The sequence below is a fragment of the Drosophila eugracilis genome, unplaced genomic scaffold, assembly GCF_018153835.1.
Source record: "Drosophila eugracilis isolate 14026-0451.02 unplaced genomic scaffold, ASM1815383v1 contig_2088, whole genome shotgun sequence".
In the NCBI taxonomy this organism is placed as follows: domain Eukaryota; kingdom Metazoa; phylum Arthropoda; class Insecta; order Diptera; family Drosophilidae; genus Drosophila; species Drosophila eugracilis.
This window is the reverse complement of record NW_024572964.1, coordinates 1-20,334: the sequence shown is the minus strand read 5'-3', so window position 1 is coordinate 20,334 and position 20,334 is coordinate 1. Positions and strand designations below refer to the sequence as shown.

Genomic DNA, 20,334 nt, shown 5'->3' with positions numbered 1-20,334 from the left:
TTTGTAAATAACTATATCAAATGATTTATTTATAGCTCTTTTCACGTTTTTAATTTTTTTTATTAAAATGGGTACCTAATAACCGACTAAAAATGCAATTTAAAGGTAAATAAGTAACTATCAACAATATAAATGTGTTGCAGTTATTTTTCCCATTTATGTATGTTAATACGGTTCTGATATAAAATAGTATGAAATTCTTCGTTTACTGAACGATGAAAAAATGCACTTAACGGTATATGGTTACCTTTTCTTAAAACCTACCTTAACATATTTACAATAAGCCTATCTTAGAACTAGCTAAATGTCATCCCCGAAATCCATGTCCGCCTCCGATTCTCGAACAAGCACCATTTGCTCTAGACGGTCTATGCGCCTAAGCATCTCCTCCTTTTCCCGCTGAAAAGAGTCTGCTCGCCGACGTAATTCTTCGTTTTGCCGTCGGAGCTCGTGCAGCTGACGACAAATTTCGGAAGACGATAGCAACGGCATTACGTGTGGAGATTTCGCCGTCGAAAGCTTTGTGGCATTGACAAATGGTTTGCTGGAAGCCACGCCGTTGTTCGTTGTCCCCTGTCCAGATCCTGCCGGTAGTGAAGGCCGCAGCTGTATCGTCTGCACGGTACCCACCTGACCCCTGAGCGTACTACTGGATGGGAGATTGTTTGCTGGCAGTGTAGAATGGACCACGGATTCGTTTAATCCATGCGACTCCTCCACTATGGTGGTTGGCTCTAAAGGTTTTTGCAATGATGGGAGCTTTAACTAAAAAAAAGAGAAGATGAAAGCAGTTTTTGAGATTTATCTGATTTTCTGCGGCTTAAACCAGAAAAATATTCAAAGAAAGTTAATTAAATTAGTCAGCTATGTGTACAATTTCCACAAACCTGACGAGCCTGCAGCTGGCGCATGTTGACTAGCTTTGTGCCATCGGGAAGCTGACGTACCATTCCAGAACTATTGTAAGGTATAATATTTGGTAAATACTCAACAAAAAATTAAAATCTACGTACCTTGCTAACGATGCTGGAATTTTCTGCAGAGACTTTGTCTGACTGTCCGACCCGCAGAGCTTCTTGAAATCAGTCAACGAGATTATACGTATATTCTGCTCATAAATAAAATGTTTTATGAGAATGTGTTTGGAAAATAATCAAGAATGTTTACCTTGTTCTTGGTAACCCCTGCCGGTGACGGAATGTCTTTTTGCTTAATGACATTCATGCGAATCTTCTGAGGAGAAGAGTTATTAACATTAGTGCGGAGTGCTACTACCGGCGACCTGGCATTTCCATTTGAGGATTGTTTGCAGCTGATAACCGCTTTTGTTTCGTGAAGTAGCATACGTCCACCTTCAGAGAGGACGAGCTGGCGTCCATTCTGCAACGCTGTGTTTAGCATTTCTTTTGAGGCCTGATCATCGTTTTCCTGCACCATATCTGCGATTCCGTGCGTCTTCAACATATTAAGCGCAGAGTTTCCCAGCACATTGGTATCTGCAAGGACAAAATTTTCATTCTTGAACTGACAACACATTATTTTACTTACGCCCTCGCAGGTTTTCCAGAACATCCATTCGTTCTTCCACCGACATTTCCCGGTCATCAAGGCTTTTAGTAATTTCAGGCTCGTCCATAATTGAGTTGACTGCTTCACTAGTTTCTTTCTAAAAATCAATTGGATAATAAAGCATTATAAATCAGTTTTTAGTGCGGATTGGTTCTAAAATCCAAAGTAGAGTATGTTTAAAGTATTAAGAATCTAATGAAACTTGTTAGTTACAAATTATAGATTTTAAAGTACATACTTTGCTCTTATGCGTTTGCCGCTGAAGTTCAATAATCGCAGCGCAGCCAAAAACATCAAGAAATTTTACATTAGTAAGTATAAGTATAAGCCAACCCAAATGTAACTATAACTTACAATTAGCATACAACTATCATAATCAAGTGCAATCGTATTATCGTACTCACTTCCGTTTCTTCATTAAACTTTTTACTGGCCTGTGCTTGCCGCGCAGCTTCAAGTTCTGCTAGCACATCCGCCTGTTCTGTGTAGACAGCCAATGCGATCGGCGTCTTACCAAATTTGGACACCAAGGCTACATCGGCTTGGCACTTGAGCAGCAGGCGGACAATGCCCTTGTGCCTCTTCTCAACTGCCCAATGAAGCGGAGTCATACGAAGCTGGTAAAGAGAAAAATGCGTGTTACTACGACAGTCACCACTTGGAAAACTTATATTGATCCTTGCCATATCACGGGAGTTGACGCTGCACTTTAGAGCTAGCAGTAAGCTAACAACCTGTTCATGCCCGTAGTAGCAGGCTAAGTGTAGCGGAGTCCGGTCCACCTTGGTCTTGGCGTCCATGTTAATGCCTCCTTGCAGAAGGATCTCGCAGATCTCCAACTGGTTGTTCATAGCAGCAAAGTGCAGCGCCGACATACCAAGCCAGTCGGACGCGAAGGGCGCACCATGGGCCAGCGCTGTCTTCACCCCAGCCACATCGCTGTCCCTCGCACACTGAAGCAATTGCTTGCCCAAGTCCACGCATGTGGCGGGCCCCAGCAGGTTTCCCTTCTTTTGTTGGACTTCTCCTTCGGTACGCTAGAAATTAAATCATCGTTAGTGTTTCTCTGAAGCAGTGCTACCTCACAACTCACAATCTCGTAGTGCATCAGGTTCGAGTTTTCTATGGGGTAGACATGGCCATCTGCTCGGAGAGTAGCAACAACTTTGCTAGTGCCGTGACTGTGCATCTTAGCAGGAGAACACTTTCAGCAGCGATGGAAGGAATCCAGTTAGCATCACTGTAATAAGTTTATTAAGCGACGGCCAAAACTCGCTTTAAATATAATGTTTACGTTTTTAGAACTCAATTGTTATCTAAAGAAAACACAAAACCGATAGCACAATCGATATAACAATGGATAATATCGATTTATCAACATTTTTTCTAGCGTGATTTTAGCTATAGTAGCTGAAACATAAAAGCCAACTATGGTATTCACCGCCACGCAGTTTATATTATGACTAATGTTACGTTGTGTCTCTAATTTTATACCGTACGCCCTGTTGTATTTATACCCTAACGCGAATATGTTAAAACCATGGTTACTTACCTTTTCTGTTAAAAACCCGTGCGTATTAACTTTCGGGTTCTTAACACGGCTGCAGGTATTTTTAACATATTGTGATTATGGTAACACACTGTTATTTAACATTTCTGTTTAAAGTATCTACGTGTTAACATTTAGGGTTCTTGTCTTGGCTGTTGGTATTTTTAACATAATTACAAAATGTTAGCATACTATGTTATTTAACACTTCTGTTTAATAGCAGCTGCGTATTAACATTTCGGGTTCTTGTCAAGGCTGTAGGTATTTTTAACATAATAAAAGCACGCTTAGACGCTATGTTATTTAACATTTTTGTTAAAAACCCACTGTTTATTATCTTTTCAGGTTCTTGTGTCTGATGTAGGTAATTTTCCTAACTTAGCAATTGTGTTTTTTTTTCTAAAATAAAGTAAAATAAATGGCAACGATGCTAAAATGCTATTTATCAAAATAGTAAAATAAACAAAATGAAATGCAATGACATGGTTATGATATTTATAAAAGTACTTAAAAAAGACATGAATACACAACTGCATTTGGCAAAACTGCTGGCCCAATCCATATATATAATCAATGCACATGTAGATTTCTTTTTACATATTTTACTTGTTGAAAATATGTCTGTGATATTGGGAAGGATATACATATACATATGTTGTGTGTTAAATTTGAGATGGCAATAGTGCATTACGTCTGCAGGGGCACTATATCACGGTAGTCAGAACGAGACGACAACGCTACCATATTAAGCACAACGCAACAGTCCCGCCCGCTAACGCACACTCAAATAAAGCGACGCCACCTGTGGTTTGGCCAATTCCGTTGTTGTTCGTATAGTTCTTTGTGTCTGTTCTTGCCTATTGTGCTCTGTGTAACTAAAAACATTAAAACTATTAAAAAAAAAAAATGCGCATCACGCTAAGCGTCGCTTTCAATTACAAAACTTTTGTTTTTGCCGGCGTCGTTCAAAAAACACCATTTCCCGCCATTACAGCGCCGTCGTTGGTTTAGCTTATACCCCGCGTCGGCCAATATCGCAGAGTGCTGAGAGCAGAGGCGCACCCGTTATGCTTTGATCGCTTATCATTTGTGCGTTTGCTATTTTGCTTTTACTTGTGTTAAAGAATATAGAATACCTTTGCAAGAGTCCGCGGCGCGTTATTGTTAACATCGTTAAAAAACCGTTTGCCATAAAATGGTGGCGTTGTTTGTTTGGCTCGTACACATATTTATATGCATATGTTTGCATGTATGTCCGCTCGTGTGTCAATAGCCGAAGCGCCACTGCTCGCGTCGCATCCGGAGTGCAAATCAGCACTTAAACCACATCCCGCCATTCTGCAATCGTTCGCTATTTAGAGCGCTTTTTGATTCAGTGTTATTGGTAATAAATGGAATAAATCGACGCGGTAATGATAACTTGCAAGGTGCCGTTGCTTGGGTGACGTATACACATGTACAAATGCATGTATAACTATTCATTGGTGTGCTCAAAGCCTAAGCAAGTCTGCTCGCGTCGCGACCGAAGTGCAAAATAAGCCCCCGAGCCGCAGTTAGCCATTCTGCGTTCTCTTGTCATTTGGTGCGGTTGTCTGCTTGGCTCTATTGACATTGACATATACACACACATTTATAAAAAGTGCACTCGGTCACCAAAGCGCGAAGCGTCGTTTCTTGCTGAGCCGTTTGCGTTTCTAAAGCCAACCACTTGTTGCCAGCATCGTAGCTTGCATAGAATAAATGCAACCGATAATTTGCCCGCCACTTTTTAATGTTTTGTTGTTTGGTAAGGGGACTTGTTTTGTTCTCTCGTTGTGAAAAAAATAATATGGGGCGTCAGTGTTATTTTTACAACAAATTTAATCAAGTCGGAATTGTATTTCAAAAAATGTTTTGCCAGTAATTTACTACAAGTGAATGTAAATATATCAAAAATTTTAAGTTGTGTTAGATACAATTTTGAGTCAATTAGCACACGCAATAATTTAACATATTTAAATAAATCTTTACGGTTTTTTTTCGGACAAAAAAGCGCTTTGCCATATTGTCTGCACACTTCTTGTTTTTGCCGTCGCCGTATTAAAAATACGCTGTTCTACTTTTGTTTTCTTTTTCATTGTAAGATGCAGTTGTTGTAAATAAATAAATGAATGTAGTAAAATTGCGTGCCAATTAAGATTTATGTGCTTTTCAAGTATCAATATTTTATATTTTAATGCTTTTATTTATTTTCAGTGTCAAAAAACAGCAGTTTAATTGCGGTTAGCGGAAAGCACATCATCAGAGATTATTTCAATATCCCAATTTTCACTTTTCGCGGAGAAAAAGCGATTTATTAAGCTTCCTCCTATTTTAATAAAAGTGGTTCAGCTTGCTTGTTGCGGAGCGGAATAGAATTAAGTGCCACCAATATATTTTTGTATGTATTTATTTTTATTTTACAATTTTAAATCTCACTCCTTTCTTTTATTTCCAGAGTATAGGAATTGTGGTTTGTTGACGTTTAGCGGGAAGTGAAACAACTAAAATATATTTAATGGCTCAAATTTAAGTAGCCGAAAGGTTGCAATTCTTTACCAAAGGTTGCTTCTATCCGCATACAAGACGTTTGGTTTGCTCAATGCAGAATAGAGAAAAACTAAATGAAAATAAACTGCAGTATGTATACTTTGTATTTTGTTGTTTCGTAGCTTACTTCTTTGCTTTATTTTCAGTGTTTAATCAACTAACGGATTAATGAATGTTAATAGAAAGTGAAACAAAGATCACGTCAATTGTCTTATAATGAATACAGTGGAAAAAAGCTGCAATTTATCCAGACGCATTCATCTATCATTATAAAAGAGGTGCGTACACATTTTAATAAACGTATACAAGACAAGGGGTACCTTTAAGCAGTTTGTCATATTTTATTGAAACAAAAAACTAGCATGAGATTAGACCAACTTTTTCTTTCAATTATTTTCAAAAACAATTGTTTGGACATAAATGAGCATACCTAAAGTTAATAATTAAGAGTAAGCCAATAATAATTTTAAAGTTTTATTAGGCTTTTCTTTTACACCCGCCCAACTAGTGACGTTTAGCTGCCATCGTAAAAAGAAAAACTTACGTGACCTGCCAATCGTCGGTTTTTCTTTGTAAAGGGGTGTGTTTTTCGTGCCGCCTATATATACATATATACATATATATATATCTCTGTACTGCTCTCTTGTACTTTAAAGGAATAACCCCCGCTGCCGCTAGACCTAACTCTAGCGCCATTGGACATTCCTCTTTTTGGAACTTTCGTGGTTGTTGGTTGTTCTGCTTGTACATAGTTATGTATGGCATGTTTAGTGTACGGAAATTTTATAATATTGTATAATTTTTTACACGTTGTCTTTTAATACAAGCACCTCAGTGGCAACGCTCAACTTTTACCGTAAAAGAGATAATAGCGGGACATTTGTTTACATTGCTTATTTGGAGCTTTTTTTATCGTTCGTCTTTGTTTATATAGCTGTACTGCTCTCTCACCCGTAAAAAGTATACAGGTTGTTGCCACATCGCAAAAACAAAACACCGCGGCCGGGAATGTTTTTTGTTGACTGTAATTACACGCTACTCTTGTAGAAAAAGAGTACATGAATTACATATGAATTATATTTGAAATCTATGTAGTTATACTGATAATGCGGGTTATTAAGTGATGAATTGTACATAAACTACCGATTGTTTATATATTATTTGCACATTAACAAGAAACAATATTACCAGGAAAAGAAGAAAAGCTGTTCCGCGTATTTTTTTGCGACGCCAATACTGACCAACAGATGTTCGAAAAAAAACGCGAGTTTGTTTATATTTTATTTGAACATAATAAGAATCAGTGTTACCAGAAAAAAAAGGCGAATGGTATTTGGATAAAGTTCGACTCGCCGAGAGTGACCAACAGATGTGCAAAAAAAGACGCAAATCTGGACGGTTTTTTTTTTTGTGACGCCGAAGCTCAGTCCGCGGCAACGCAAATTCTTTTGGCACCAAAGAGAAATACAGATACAGAATATATAAAAAAATAATATTATCAGGAAAAAAAGACGAATGGCACAATGGTAAATGTTGCGATGCCGCCACTGACCAACAGATGTTGAAAGAAAAAGAGCAAGTCTGGAATGTTTTTATTTGTGACGACAGTGCTAAGCCCGCAGCGACGCAAATTCTTTTGGCGCCAATAGAAAAGTACGCATATAGAACTTATACTTTTTGTTGAACTTTACAAGTGTTTCACTTAAAGGAAAGAGAAGTTGTAGTTCAATTATAAATTAACTACAGGTAAATTGAAAACAATTTATACATAAAGTGTAGAGAAAAGAGGAATTAATTACATGTGAGTTATAAATAATTATATTATTGTTTATAATTGAACTATTGTACTGCAAAGGGGAAGAGCCATGCAGATTACTAATAGTTGGAGGCTGGTTAAACGTAAACTAATTATGCAATAGAGAAATGCATACATTTATATACCTAACTTATAGGTAACATGAGAGTGAATTATTTAAGTCTTTTACTTATCTAAAGAGGAATGATAGGTGAATTATGAATTGATTACAGGTGAATTATAAACAAATTATGCATAGAGTATACATAAAATATAAAGTAATTACATGTTTTTTATAAATAATTTTACTAGTTTTTCAGATTGCATTATTTATTGTAAAGGAAAAAAGCTTTGCAGTTTACGATTGGTTTCTGGTTGGTTATATGTAGAATTTTTATATAATTTACCCAAACTTATGCACATTTTTTATTTATTGTAGGTGAACTATGAATTTTGCTGTGTAAAGGAAGAGCTTTGCCGTACGCTGACTGGATTTTGATTGTTATCCGAGGAAAGGTTCCGCATCGATTGACATGCTATATAGATAATTTATGTATGTGGCTTATACATGGTAAGTACTTGATGAATACATGCTATCTAGATAATATAAAAGAAAAACATGCGTTATATTTATTTTGTTATTTAGTAACGTACACTTTACTGCATGGTTGTGCCCTTTTGATATTCAAGTACATAATTTACAATACATTTAACAACATCTCAAGGCCGACAATTTTTAAGGGTGTTGCGGGACATTACCATTTATAATACAAGGCGTTTATAAATAAGTGTCTTTGTACTGATTGACGCTGCATCATATTAGGCGTTATTATTATACGTTGCTTTGAATATATGCTGTCGTCCTAAAAGTAGGCTGTAGTTTTCTAGCACGGGCTGGTTTGTTGTAGAGGTCGCTTTATTTAGGGTTACCGTATAAATAAAAGGCGCTCTAAAACTTTCTACTCTGAAATAGGTAACGCCTTATATTTAAGTGTATTTTATAGTGCCTTCCGCTTGATACAAGAGGGAGCTAGTAAATAAAATGTGTCAAGTGTATACTGGATACTATTATTCAAATTATTTAAATAGTGAATAATGTTTATTAATACGCTTTTTTACAGGTGTAATATTCGACGCAAGCGTTACATAGGAATTGGCGATAACACAACAGACATACGGATACATAATGTTGTCTATAACAGAGGCTCTTTCCAGTATACGGCCCTTTGTAGAGAAACTGACTCACATTATTGGCGTTGTTTAACAGATAACATGAAGAAGAGGACACTAAGGGATCGCTAACCAACACATCATATGCTCCTATATATTGGACTCCTTCAAGCGGACGACGATTGATGGTATCAATGTTGTTTGATAGACGGCGCTGTAAAACTAAAGGCGCATTACACGTCCGTCTCTAGGTTACATACATGAACAAATAAGACATACCAAAGACAATTTGGATTATATTAAGGATAACGCAAATGTTATACCACACTAGTGATGGTAGAACAATAATAAGAAATGTTAATACTTAAGAATGTTAACCTAAGCAAAAATTGTAAACAAAGCAAAGATTGCACTATATAGATATTGCACTCAGAGCTGTAAGAATATGTTAAAAGTATCTTAAGTAGTCGTAAACAATGTATACACAATGTTCCGAACGATGTTATTAGTTTAAGCAACTGTTAAGCCGTATATAATGTAACACAATGAGCTTGTACACATAGTTAAGCTAGACATAAGTAACGTTCAGCCAATTGCCAGACAATGTTAAGATAATCAATGAGGTAGAAAGGAAGAAAACGACTCAAAGAAGGAAAAGGAGCCCAAGAAGACTGCCAAGGAGTCCAAGAAAGAAACCCCCAAAGCCGCAGAGCAAAACAAAAACAATGATCAGTCCACGATTGATCTCTTTACAGCCAAGAAAGCGGACACCAGCAAGAAAGAGAAGCCAGAAGTTAAGACTGCGGAGAAAGGCAAGAAGAAAGATCAAAACACCAACGATTCCAAGCCAAAAGAAGCTCCCAAAAAGGATACACCAAAAACCTTAGGGAAGCCAAAGAAGGAGGAATCAGTAGAAAAGAGCAACAAAGAAGAAAAGTCGCAGAAAGAAAAAGAAGAAGACTCACCTGCCGCCAGTAATCAAAAAGAAACAAGCAGGAAGAGTAAAGGCAAAAAACAGAAGGAGGAGGTCAACCAGAAGGAAGAAAACGACTCAAGGAAGGAAAAGGACCCCAAGAAGACTACCAAGAAGTACAAGAAAGAACCCCCTAAATATTGTTTATTAATACGCTTTTTTACAGGTTCAACATTCGACGCAAGCGTTACATAGGAATTGGCAATAACACAACAGACATACGGATACATAATGTTGTCTATAACAGAGGCTCTTTCCAGTATACGGCCCTTTGTAGAGAAACTGACTCACATTATTGGCGTTGTTTAACAGATAACATGAAGAAGAGGACACTAACGGATCGCTAACCAACACATCATATGCTCCTATATATTGGACTCCTTCAAGCGGACGACGATTGATGGTATCAATGTTGTTTGATAGACGGCGCTGTAAAACTAAAGGCGCATTACACGTCCGTCTCTAGGTTACATACATGAACAAATAAGACATACCAAAGACAATTTGGATTATATTAAGGATAACGCAAATGTTATACCACACTAGTGATGGTAGAACAATAATAAGAAATGTTAATACTTAAGAATGTTAACCTAAGCAAAAATTGTAAACAAAGCAAAGATTGCACTATATAGATACTGCACTCAGAGCTGTAAGAATATGTTAAAAGTATCTTAAGTAGTCGTAAACAATGTATACACAATGTTCCGAACGATGTTATTAGTTTAAGCAACTGTTAAGCCGTATATAATGTAACACAATGGGCTTGTACACATAGTTAAGCTAGACATAAGTAACGTTCAGCCAATTGCCAGACAATGTTAAGATAATCAATGAGGTAGAAAGGAAGAAAACGACTCAAAGAAGGAAAAGGAGCCCAAGAAGACTGCCAAGGAGTCCAAGAAAGAAACCCCCAAAGCCGCAGAGCAAAACAAAAACAATGATCAGTCCACGATTGATCTCTTTACAGCCAAGAAAGCGGACACCAGCAAGAAAGAGAAGCCAGAAGTTAAGACTGCGGAGAAAGGCAAGAAGAAAGATCAAAACACCAACGATTCCAAGCCAAAAGAAGCTCCCAAAAAGGATACACCAAAAACCTTAGGGAAGCCAAAGAAGGAGGAATCAGTAGAAAAGAGCAACAAAGAAGAAAAGTCGCAGAAAGAAAAAGAAGAAGACTCACCTGCCGCCAGTAATCAAAAAGAAACAAGCAGGAAGAGTAAAGGCAAAAAACAGAAGGAGGAGGTCAACCAGAAGGAAGAAAACGACTCAAGGAAGGAAAAGGACCCCAAGAAGACTACCAAGAAGTACAAGAAAGAACCCCCTAAATATTGTTTATTAATACGCTTTTTTACAGGTTCAACATTCGACGCAAGCGTTACATAGGAATTGGCAATAACACAACAGACATACGGATACATAATGTTGTCTATAACAGAGGCTCTTTCCAGTATACGGCCCTTTGTAGAGAAACTGACTCACATTATTGGCGTTGTTTAACAGATAACATGAAGAAGAGGACACTAACGGATCGCTAACCAACACATCATATGCTCCTATATATTGGACTCCTTCAAGCGGACGACGATTGATGGTATCAATGTTGTTTGATAGACGGCGCTGTAAAACTAAAGGCGCATTACACGTCCGTCTCTAGGTTACATACATGAACAAATAAGACATACCAAAGACAATTTGGATTATATTAAGGATAACGCAAATGTTATACCACACTAGTGATGGTAGAACAATAATAAGAAATGTTAATACTTAAGAATGTTAACCTAAGCAAAAATTGTAAACAAAGCAAAGATTGCACTATATAGATACTGCACTCAGAGCTGTAAGAATATGTTAAAAGTATCTTAAGTAGTCGTAAACAATGTATACACAATGTTCCGAACGATGTTATTAGTTTAAGCAACTGTTAAGCCGTATATAATGTAACACAATGGGCTTGTACACATAGTTAAGCTAGACATAAGTAACGTTCAGCCAATTGCCAGACAATGTTAAGATAATCAATGAGGTAGAAAGGAAGAAAACGACTCAAAGAAGGAAAAGGAGCCCAAGAAGACTGCCAAGGAGTCCAAGAAAGAAACCCCCAAAGCCGCAGAGCAAAACAAAAACAATGATCAGTCCACGATTGATCTCTTTACAGCCAAGAAAGCGGACACCAGCAAGAAAGAGAAGCCAGAAGTTAAGACTGCGGAGAAAGGCAAGAAGAAAGATCAAAACACCAACGATTCCAAGCCAAAAGAAGCTCCCAAAAAGGATACACCAAAAACCTTAGGGAAGCCAAAGAAGGAGGAATCAGTAGAAAAGAGCAACAAAGAAGAAAAGTCCCAGAAAGAAAAAGAAGAAGACTCACCTGCCGCCAGTAATCAAAAATAAACAAGCAGGAAGAGTAAAGGCAAAAAACAGAAGGAGGAGGTCAACCAGAAGGAAGAAAACGACCCAAGGAAGGAAAAGGACCCCAAGAAGACTACCAAGAAGTACAAGAAAGAACCCCCTAAATATTGTTTATTAATACGCTTTTTTACAGGTTCAACATTCGACGCAAGCGTTACATAGGAATTGGCAATAACACAACAGACATACGGATACATAATGTTGTCTATAACAGAGGCTCTTTCCAGTATACGGCCCTTTGTAGAGAAACTGACTCACATTATTGGCGTTGTTTAACAGATAACATGAAGAAGAGGACACTAACGGATCGCTAACCAACACATCATATGCTCCTATATATTGGACTCCTTCAAGCGGACGACGATTGATGGTATCAATGTTGTTTGATAGACGGCGCTGTAAAACTAAAGGCGCATTACACGTCCGTCTCTAGGTTACATACATGAACAAATAAGACATACCAAAGACAATTTGGATTATATTAAGGATAACGCAAATGTTATACCACACTAGTGATGGTAGAACAATAATAAGAAATGTTAATACTTAAGAATGTTAACCTAAGCAAAAATTGTAAACAAAGCAAAGATTGCACTATATAGATACTGCACTCAGAGCTGTAAGAATATGTTAAAAGTATCTTAAGTAGTCGTAAACAATGTATACACAATGTTCCGAACGATGTTATTAGTTTAAGCAACTGTTAAGCCGTATATAATGTAACACAATGAGCTTGTACACATAGTTAAGCTAGACATAAGTAACGTTCAGCCAATTGCCAGACAATGTTAAGATAATCAATGAGGTAGAAAGGAAGAAAACGACTCAAAGAAGGAAAAGGAGCCCAAGAAGACTGCCAAGGAGTCCAAGAAAGAAACCCCCAAAGCCGCAGAGCAAAACAAAAACAATGATCAGTCCACGATTGATCTCTTTACAGCCAAGAAAGCGGACACCAGCAAGAAAGAGAAGCCAGAAGTTAAGACTGCGGAGAAAGGCAAGAAGAAAGATCAAACCACAGACGATTCCAAGCCAAAAGAAGCTCCCAAAAAGGATACACCAAAACCTTAGGGAAGCCAAAGAAGGAGGAATCAGTAGAAAAGAGCAACAAAGAAGAAAAGTCGCAGAAAGAAAAAGAAGAAGACTCACCTGCCGCCAGTAATCAAAAAGAAACAAGCAGGAAGAGTAAAGGCAAAAAACAGAAGGAGGAGGTCAACCAGAAGGAAGAAAACGACTCAAGGAAGGAAAAGGACCCCAAGAAGACTACCAAGAAGTACAAGAAAGAACCCCTAAATATTGTTTATTAATACGCTTTTTACAGGTTCAACATTCGACGCAAGCGTTACATAGGAATTGGCAATAACACAACAGACATACGGATACATAATGTTGTCTATAACAGAGGCTCTTTCCAGTATACGGCCCTTTGTAGAGAAACTGACTCACATTATTGGCGTTGTTTAACAGATAACATGAAGAAGAGGACACTAACGGATCGCTAACCAACACATCATATGCTCCTATATATTGGACTCCTTCAAGCGGACGACGATTGATGGTATCAATGTTGTTTGATAGACGGCGCTGTAAAACTAAAGGCGCATTACACGTCCGTCTCTAGGTTACATACATGAACAAATAAGACATACCAAAGACAATTTGGATTATATTAAGGATAACGCAAATGTTATACCACACTAGTGATGGTAGAACAATAATAAGAAATGTTAATACTTAAGAATGTTAACCTAAGCAAAAATTGTAAACAAAGCAAAGATTGCACTATATAGATACTGCACTCAGAGCTGTAAGAATATGTTAAAAGTATCTTAAGTAGTCGTAAACAATGTATACACAATGTTCCGAACGATGTTATTAGTTTAAGCAACTGTTAAGCCGTATATAATGTAACACAATGAGCTTGTACACATAGTTAAGCTAGACATAAGTAACGTTCAGCCAATTGCCAGACAATGTTAAGATAATCAATGAGGTAGAAAGGAAGAAAACGACTCAAAGAAGGAAAAGGAGCCCAAGAAGACTGCCAAGGAGTCCAAGAAAGAAACCCCCAAAGCCGCAGAGCAAAACAAAAACAATGATCAGTCCACGATTGATCTCTTTACAGCCAAGAAAGCGGACACCAGCAAGAAAGAGAAGCCAGAAGTTAAGACTGCGGAGAAAGGCAAGAAGAAAGATCAAAACACCAACGATTCCAAGCCAAAAGAAGCTCCCAAAAAGGATACACCAAAAACCTTAGGGAAGCCAAAGAAGGAGGAATCAGTAGAAAAGAGCAACAAAGAAGAAAAGTCGCAGAAAGAAAAAGAAGAAGACTCACCTGCCGCCAGTAATCAAAAAGAAACAAGCAGGAAGAGTAAAGGCAAAAAACAGAAGGAGGAGGTCAACCAGAAGGAAGAAAACGACTCAAGGAAGGAAAAGGACCCCAAGAAGACTACCAAGAAGTACAAGAAAGAACCCCCTAAATATTGTTTATTAATACGCTTTTTTACAGGTTCAACATTCGACGCAAGCGTTACATAGGAATTGGCAATAACACAACAGACATACGGATACATAATGTTGTCTATAACAGAGGCTCTTTCCAGTATACGGCCCTTTGTAGAGAAACTGACTCACATTATTGGCGTTGTTTAACAGATAACATGAAGAAGAGGACACTAACGGATCGCTAACCAACACATCATATGCTCCTATATATTGGACTCCTTCAAGCGGACGACGATTGATGGTATCAATGTTGTTTGATAGACGGCGCTGTAAAACTAAAGGCGCATTACACGTCCGTCTCTAGGTTACATACATGAACAAATAAGACATACCAAAGACAATTTGGATTATATTAAGGATAACGCAAATGTTATACCACACTAGTGATGGTAGAACAATAATAAGAAATGTTAATACTTAAGAATGTTAACCTAAGCAAAAATTGTAAACAAAGCAAAGATTGCACTATATAGATACTGCACTCAGAGCTGTAAGAATATGTTAAAAGTATCTTAAGTAGTCGTAAACAATGTATACACAATGTTCCGAACGATGTTATTAGTTTAAGCAACTGTTAAGCCGTATATAATGTAACACAATGAGCTTGTACACATAGTTAAGCTAGACATAAGTAACGTTCAGCCAATTGCCAGACAATGTTAAGATAATCAATGAGGTAGAAAGGAAGAAAACGACTCAAAGAAGGAAAAGGAGCCCAAGAAGACTGCCAAGGAGTCCAAGAAAGAAACCCCCAAAGCCGCAGAGCAAAACAAAAACAATGATCAGTCCACGATTGATCTCTTTACAGCCAAGAAAGCGGACACCAGCAAGAAAGAGAAGCCAGAAGTTAAGACTGCGGAGAAAGGCAAGAAGAAAGATCAAACCACAGACGATTCCAAGCCAAAAGAAGCTCCCAAAAAGGATACACCAAAAACCTTAGGGAAGCCAAAGAAGGAGGAATCAGTAGAAAAGAGCAACAAAGAAGAAAAGTCCCAGAAAGAAAAAGAAGAAGACTCACCTGCCGCCAGTAATCAAAAATAAACAAGCAGGAAGAGTAAAGGCAAAAAACAGAAGGAGGAGGTCAACCAGAAGGAAGAAAACGACTCAAGGAAGGAAAAGGACCCCAAGAAGACTACCAAGAAGTACAAGAAAGAACCCCTAAATATTGTTTATTAATACGCTTTTTTACAGGTTCAACATTCGACGCAAGCGTTACATAGGAATTGGCGATAACACAACAGACATACGGATACATAATGTTGTCTATAACAGAGGCTCTTTCCAGTATACGGCCCTTTGTAGAGAAACTGACTCACATTATTGGCGTTGTTTAACAGATAACATGAAGAAGAGGACACTAACGGATCGCTAACCAACACATCATATGCTCCTATATATTGGACTCCTTCAAGCGGACGACGATTGATGGTATCAATGTTGTTTGATAGACGGCGCTGTAAAACTAAAGGCGCATTACACGTCCGTCTCTAGGTTACATACATGAACAAATAAGACATACCAAAGACAATTTGGATTATATTAAGGATAACGCAAATGTTATACCACACTAGTGATGGTAGAACAATAATAAGAAATGTTAATACTTAAGAATGTTAACCTAAGCAAAAATTGTAAACAAAGCAAAGATTGCACTATATAGATACTGCACTCAGAGCTGTAAGAATATGTTAAAAGTATCTTAAGTAGTCGTAAACAATGTATACACAATGTTCCGAACGATGTTATTAGTTTAAGCAACTGTTAAGCCGTATATAATGTAACACAATGAGCTTGTACACATAGTTAAGCTAGACATAAGTAACGTTCAGCCAATTGCCAGACAATGTTAAGATAATCAATGAGGTAGAAAGGAAGAAAACGACTCAAAGAAGGAAAAGGAGCCCAAGAAGACTGCCAAGGAGTCCAAGAAAGAAACCCCCAAAGCCGCAGAGCAAAACAAAAACAATGATCAGTCCACGATTGATCTCTTTACAGCCAAGAAAGCGGACACCAGCAAGAAAGAGAAGCCAGAAGTTAAGACTGCGGAGAAAGGCAAGAAGAAAGATCAAACCACAGACGATTCCAAGCCAAAAGAAGCTCCCAAAAAGGATACACCAAAAAACCTTAGGGAAGCCAAAGAAGGAGGAATCAGTAGAAAAGAGCAACAAAGAAGAAAAAGTCCCAGAAAGAAAAAGAAGAAGACTCACCTGCCGCCAGTAATCAAAAATAAACAAGCAGGAAGAGTAAAGGCAAAAAACAGAAGGAGGAGGTCAACCAGAAGGAAGAAAACGACTCAAGGAAGGAAAAGGACCCCAAGAAGACTACCAAGAAGTACAAGAAAGAACCCCCTAAATATTGTTTATTAATACGCTTTTTTACAGGTTCAACATTCGACGCAAGCGTTACATAGGAATTGGCGATAACACAACAGACATACGGATACATAATGTTGTCTATAACAGAGGCTCTTTCCAGCATACGGCCCTTTGTAGAGAAACTGACTCACATTATTGGCGTTGTTTAACAGATAACATGAAGAAGAGGACACTAACGGATCGCTAACCAACACATCATATGCTCCTATATATTGGACTCCTTCAAGCGGACGACGATTGATGGTATCAATGTTGTTTGATAGACGGCGCTGTAAAACTAAAGGCGCATTACACGTCCGTCTCTAGGTTACATACATGAACAAATAAGACATACCAAAGACAATTTGGATTATATTAAGGATAACGCAAATGTTATACCACACTAGTGATGGTAGAACAATAATAAGAAATGTTAATACTTAAGAATGTTAACCTAAGCAAAAATTGTAAACAAAGCAAAGATTGCACTATATAGATACTGCACTCAGAGCTGTAAGAATATGTTAAAAGTATCTTAAGTAGTCGTAAACAATGTATACACAATGTTCCGAACGATGTTATTAGTTTAAGCAACTGTTAAGCCGTATATAATGTAACACAATGAGCTTGTACACATAGTTAAGCTAGACATAAGTAACGTTCAGCCAATTGCCAGACAATGTTAAGATAATCAATGAGGTAGAAAGGAAGAAAACGACTCAAAGAAGGAAAAGGAGCCCAAGAAGACTGCCAAGGAGTCCAAGAAAGAAACCCCCAAAGCCGCAGAGCAAAACAAAAACAATGATCAGTCCACGATTGATCTCTTTACAGCCAAGAAAGCGGACACCAGCAAGAAAGAGAAGCCAGAAGTTAAGACTGCGGAGAGAAAGGCAAGAAGAAAGATCAAACCACAGACGATTCCAAGCCAAAAGAAGCTCCCAAAAAGGATACACCAAAAACCTTAGGGAAGCCAAAGAAGGAGGAATCAGTAGAAAAGAGCAACAAAGAAGAAAAGTCCCAGAAAGAAAAAGAAGAAGACTCACCTGCCGCCAGTAATCAAAAATAAACAAGCAGGAAGAGTAAAGGCAAAAAACAGAAGGAGGAGGTCAACCAGAAGGAAGAAAACGACTCAAGGAAGGAAAAGGACCCCAAGAAGACTACCAAGAAGTACAAGAAAGAACCCCCTAAATATTGTTTATTAATACGCTTTTTTACAGGTTCAACATTCGACGCAAGCGTTACATAGGAATTGGCGATAACACAACAGACATACGGATACATAATGTTGTCTATAACAGAGGCTCTTTCCAGCATACGGCCCTCTGTAGAGAAACTGACTCACATTATTGGCGTTGTTTAACAGATAACATGAAGAAGAGGACACTAACGGATCGCTAACCAACACATCATATGCTCCTATATATTGGACTCCTTCAAGCGGACGACGATTGATGGTATCAATGTTGTTTGATAGACGGCGCTGTAAAACTAAAGGCGCATTACACGTCCGTCTCTAGGTTACATACATGAACAAATAAGACATACCAAAAGACAATTTGGATTATATTAAGGATAACGCAAATGTTATACCACACTAGTGATGGTAGAACAATAATAAGAAATGTTAATACTTAAGAATGTTAACCTAAGCAAAAATTGTAAACAAAGCAAAGATTGCACTATATAGATACTGCACTCAGAGCTGTAAGAATATGTTAAAAGTATCTTAAGTAGTCGTAAACAATGTATACACAATGTTCCGAACGATGTTATTAGTTTAAGCAACTGTTAAGCCGTATATAATGTAACACAATGAGCTTGTACACATAGTTAAGCTAGACATAAGTAACGTTCAGCCAATTGCCAGACAATGTTAAGATAATCAATGAGGTAGAAAGGAAGAAAACGACTCAAAGAAGGAAAAGGAGCCCAAGAAGACTGCCAAGGAGTCCAAGAAAGAAACCCCCAAAGCCGCAGAGCAAAACAAAAACAATGATCAGTCCACGATTGATCTCTTTACAGCCAAGAAAGCGGACACCAGCAAGAAAGAGAAGCCAGAAGTTAAGACTGCGGAGAAAGGCAAGAAGAAAGATCAAACCACAGACGATTCCAAGCCAAAAGAAGCTCCCAAAAAGGATACACCAAAAACCTTAGGGAAGCCAAAGAAGGAGGAATCAGTAGAAAAGAGCAACAAAGAAGAAAAGTCCCAGAAAGAAAAGAAGAAGACTCACCTGCCGCCAGTAATCAAAAAGAAACAAGCAGGAAGAGTAAAGGCAAAAAACAGGAAGGAGGAGGTCAACCAGAAGGAAGAAAACGACTCCAAGGAAGGAAAAGGACCCCAAGAAGACCTACCAAGAAGTACAAGAAAAGAACCCCAAATATTGTTTATTAATACGCTTTTTTACAGGTTCAACATTCGACGCAAGCGTTACATAGGAATTGGCGATAACACAACAGACAATCGGATACATGAGGTTGGCTATAACAGAGGCTCTTTCCAGTATACGGCCCTCTGTAGAGAAACTGACTCACATTATTGGCGTTGTTTTAACAGATAACATGAAGAAGAGGACACTAACGGATCGCTAACCAACACATCATATGCTCCTATATATTGACTCCTTCAAGCGGACGACGATTGATGGTATCAATGTTGTTTGATAGACGGCGCTGCAAAACTAAAGGCGCATTACACGTCCGTCTCTAGGTTACATACATGAACAAATAAGACATACCAAAGACAATTTGGATTATATTAAGGATAACGCAAAATGTTATACCACACTAGTGATGGTAGAACAATAATAAGAAATGTTAATACTTAAGAATGTTAACCTAAGCAAAATTGTAAAAAAACAAAGCAAAGATTGCACTATATAGATATTGCACTCAGAGCTGTAAGAATATGTTAAAAGTATCTTAAGTAGTCGTAAACAATGTATACACAATGTTCCGAACGATGTTATTAGTTTAAGCAACTGTTAAGCCGTATATAATGTAACACAATGAGCTTGTTACACATAGTTAAGCTAGACATAAGTAACGTTCAGCCAATTGCCAGACAATGTTAAGATAATCAATGAGGTAGAAAGGAAGAAACATGACTCAAAGAAGGAAAAGGAGCCCAAGAAGACTGCCATGAGTCCAAGAAAGAAACCCCAAAGCCGCAGAGCAAACAAAACAATGATCAGTCCACGACGATCTCTTTACAGCCAAGAAAGCGGACACCAGCAAGAAAGAGAAGCCAGAAGTTAAGACTGCGGAGAAAGGCAAGAAGAAAGATCAAACCACAGACGATTCCAAGCCAAAAGAAGCTCCCAAAAAAGGATACACCAAAAACCTAGGGAAGCCAAAGAAGGAGTGAATCAGTAGAAAGAGCAACAAAGAAGAAAAGTCGCAGAAAGAAAGAAGAAGACTCACCTGCCGCCAGTAATCAAAAAAGAAA

At 38.0% G+C, this 20,334-nt stretch overlaps 5 protein-coding genes across 6 annotated transcripts; 4 read left to right on the top strand and 1 right to left on the bottom strand.

Annotated features, from left to right (window-relative positions):
* Nucleotides 1–140: 140 nt before the first annotated feature.
* LOC108104687 (serine/threonine-protein phosphatase 6 regulatory ankyrin repeat subunit B) lies at nt 141–3,007 on the bottom strand. 2 transcript variants are annotated; one of them, XM_017210893.2, is made up of 9 exons: nt 2,663–3,007; nt 2,253–2,606; nt 1,974–2,186; nt 1,808–1,828; nt 1,549–1,666; nt 1,168–1,496; nt 1,014–1,108; nt 888–957; nt 141–765 (listed from the first exon to the last, which is right to left on the bottom strand). In XM_017210893.2, exons 1-9 carry the CDS (start codon nt 2,756–2,758, stop codon nt 301–303), a joined length of 1,761 nt encoding a protein of 586 aa, XP_017066382.1. In that variant the 5' UTR covers nt 2,759–3,007; the 3' UTR covers nt 141–300. The 2 variants fall into 2 exon arrangements, with proteins under 2 accessions (XP_017066382.1, XP_017066383.1); XM_017210894.2 differs by lacking the exon at nt 1,808–1,828.
* Nucleotides 3,008–9,196: 6,189 nt separating this feature from the next.
* LOC108104685 (FK506-binding protein 4-like) lies at nt 9,197–10,469 on the top strand. Its single transcript, XM_041817900.1, has 3 exons — nt 9,197–9,204; nt 9,279–9,740; nt 9,791–10,469. Exons 1-3 carry the CDS (start codon nt 9,197–9,199, stop codon nt 9,969–9,971), a joined length of 651 nt encoding a protein of 216 aa, XP_041673834.1. The 3' UTR covers nt 9,972–10,469.
* LOC121529888 (FK506-binding protein 4-like) lies at nt 10,385–11,159 on the top strand. The gene is made up of 3 exons (XM_041817899.1): nt 10,385–10,392; nt 10,467–10,928; nt 10,979–11,159. Exons 1-3 carry the CDS (start codon nt 10,385–10,387, stop codon nt 11,157–11,159), a joined length of 651 nt encoding a protein of 216 aa, XP_041673833.1.
* Nucleotides 11,160–12,760: 1,601 nt separating this feature from the next.
* Nucleotides 12,761–13,101, top strand: LOC121529887 (FK506-binding protein 4-like). Its single transcript, XM_041817898.1, has 2 exons — nt 12,761–12,768; nt 12,843–13,101. Exons 1-2 carry the CDS (start codon nt 12,761–12,763, stop codon nt 13,099–13,101), a joined length of 267 nt encoding a protein of 88 aa, XP_041673832.1.
* Nucleotides 13,102–13,945: 844 nt separating this feature from the next.
* On the top strand, nt 13,946–16,648 carry LOC121529886 (FK506-binding protein 4-like). The gene is made up of 4 exons (XM_041817897.1): nt 13,946–13,953; nt 14,028–14,489; nt 14,540–15,677; nt 15,727–16,648. Exons 1-3 carry the CDS (start codon nt 13,946–13,948, stop codon nt 14,718–14,720), a joined length of 651 nt encoding a protein of 216 aa, XP_041673831.1. The 3' UTR covers nt 14,721–15,677; nt 15,727–16,648.
* The last annotated feature ends 3,686 nt before the right edge of the window (nt 16,649–20,334 follow it).

Excerpts from the sequence above, each read along its gene's own strand:
- LOC121529888 (XM_041817899.1), top strand. Across the intron at positions 10,929-10,978 it reads CCCAAGAAGACTACCAAGAA|GTTCAACATTCGACGCAAGC; the intron begins GTACAAGAAAGA and ends GCTTTTTTACAG.
- LOC108104685 (XM_041817900.1), top strand. Across the intron at positions 9,741-9,790 it reads CCCAAGAAGACTACCAAGAA|GTTCAACATTCGACGCAAGC; the intron begins GTACAAGAAAGA and ends GCTTTTTTACAG.
- LOC108104687 (XM_017210893.2), bottom strand. The coding sequence starts at position 2,758 with ATGCACAGTCACGGCACTAGCAAAGTTGTTGCTACTCTCCGAGCAGAT. Across the intron at positions 1,109-1,167 it reads CAGGGGTTACCAAGAACAAG|AATATACGTATAATCTCGTT; the intron begins GTAAACATTCTT and ends ATTTATGAGCAG. Across the intron at positions 958-1,013 it reads ATTCCAGCATCGTTAGCAAG|TTCTGGAATGGTACGTCAGC; the intron begins GTACGTAGATTT and ends ACCTTACAATAG.
- LOC121529886 (XM_041817897.1), top strand. Across the intron at positions 14,490-14,539 it reads CCCAAGAAGACTACCAAGAA|GTTCAACATTCGACGCAAGC; the intron begins GTACAAGAAAGA and ends GCTTTTTTACAG.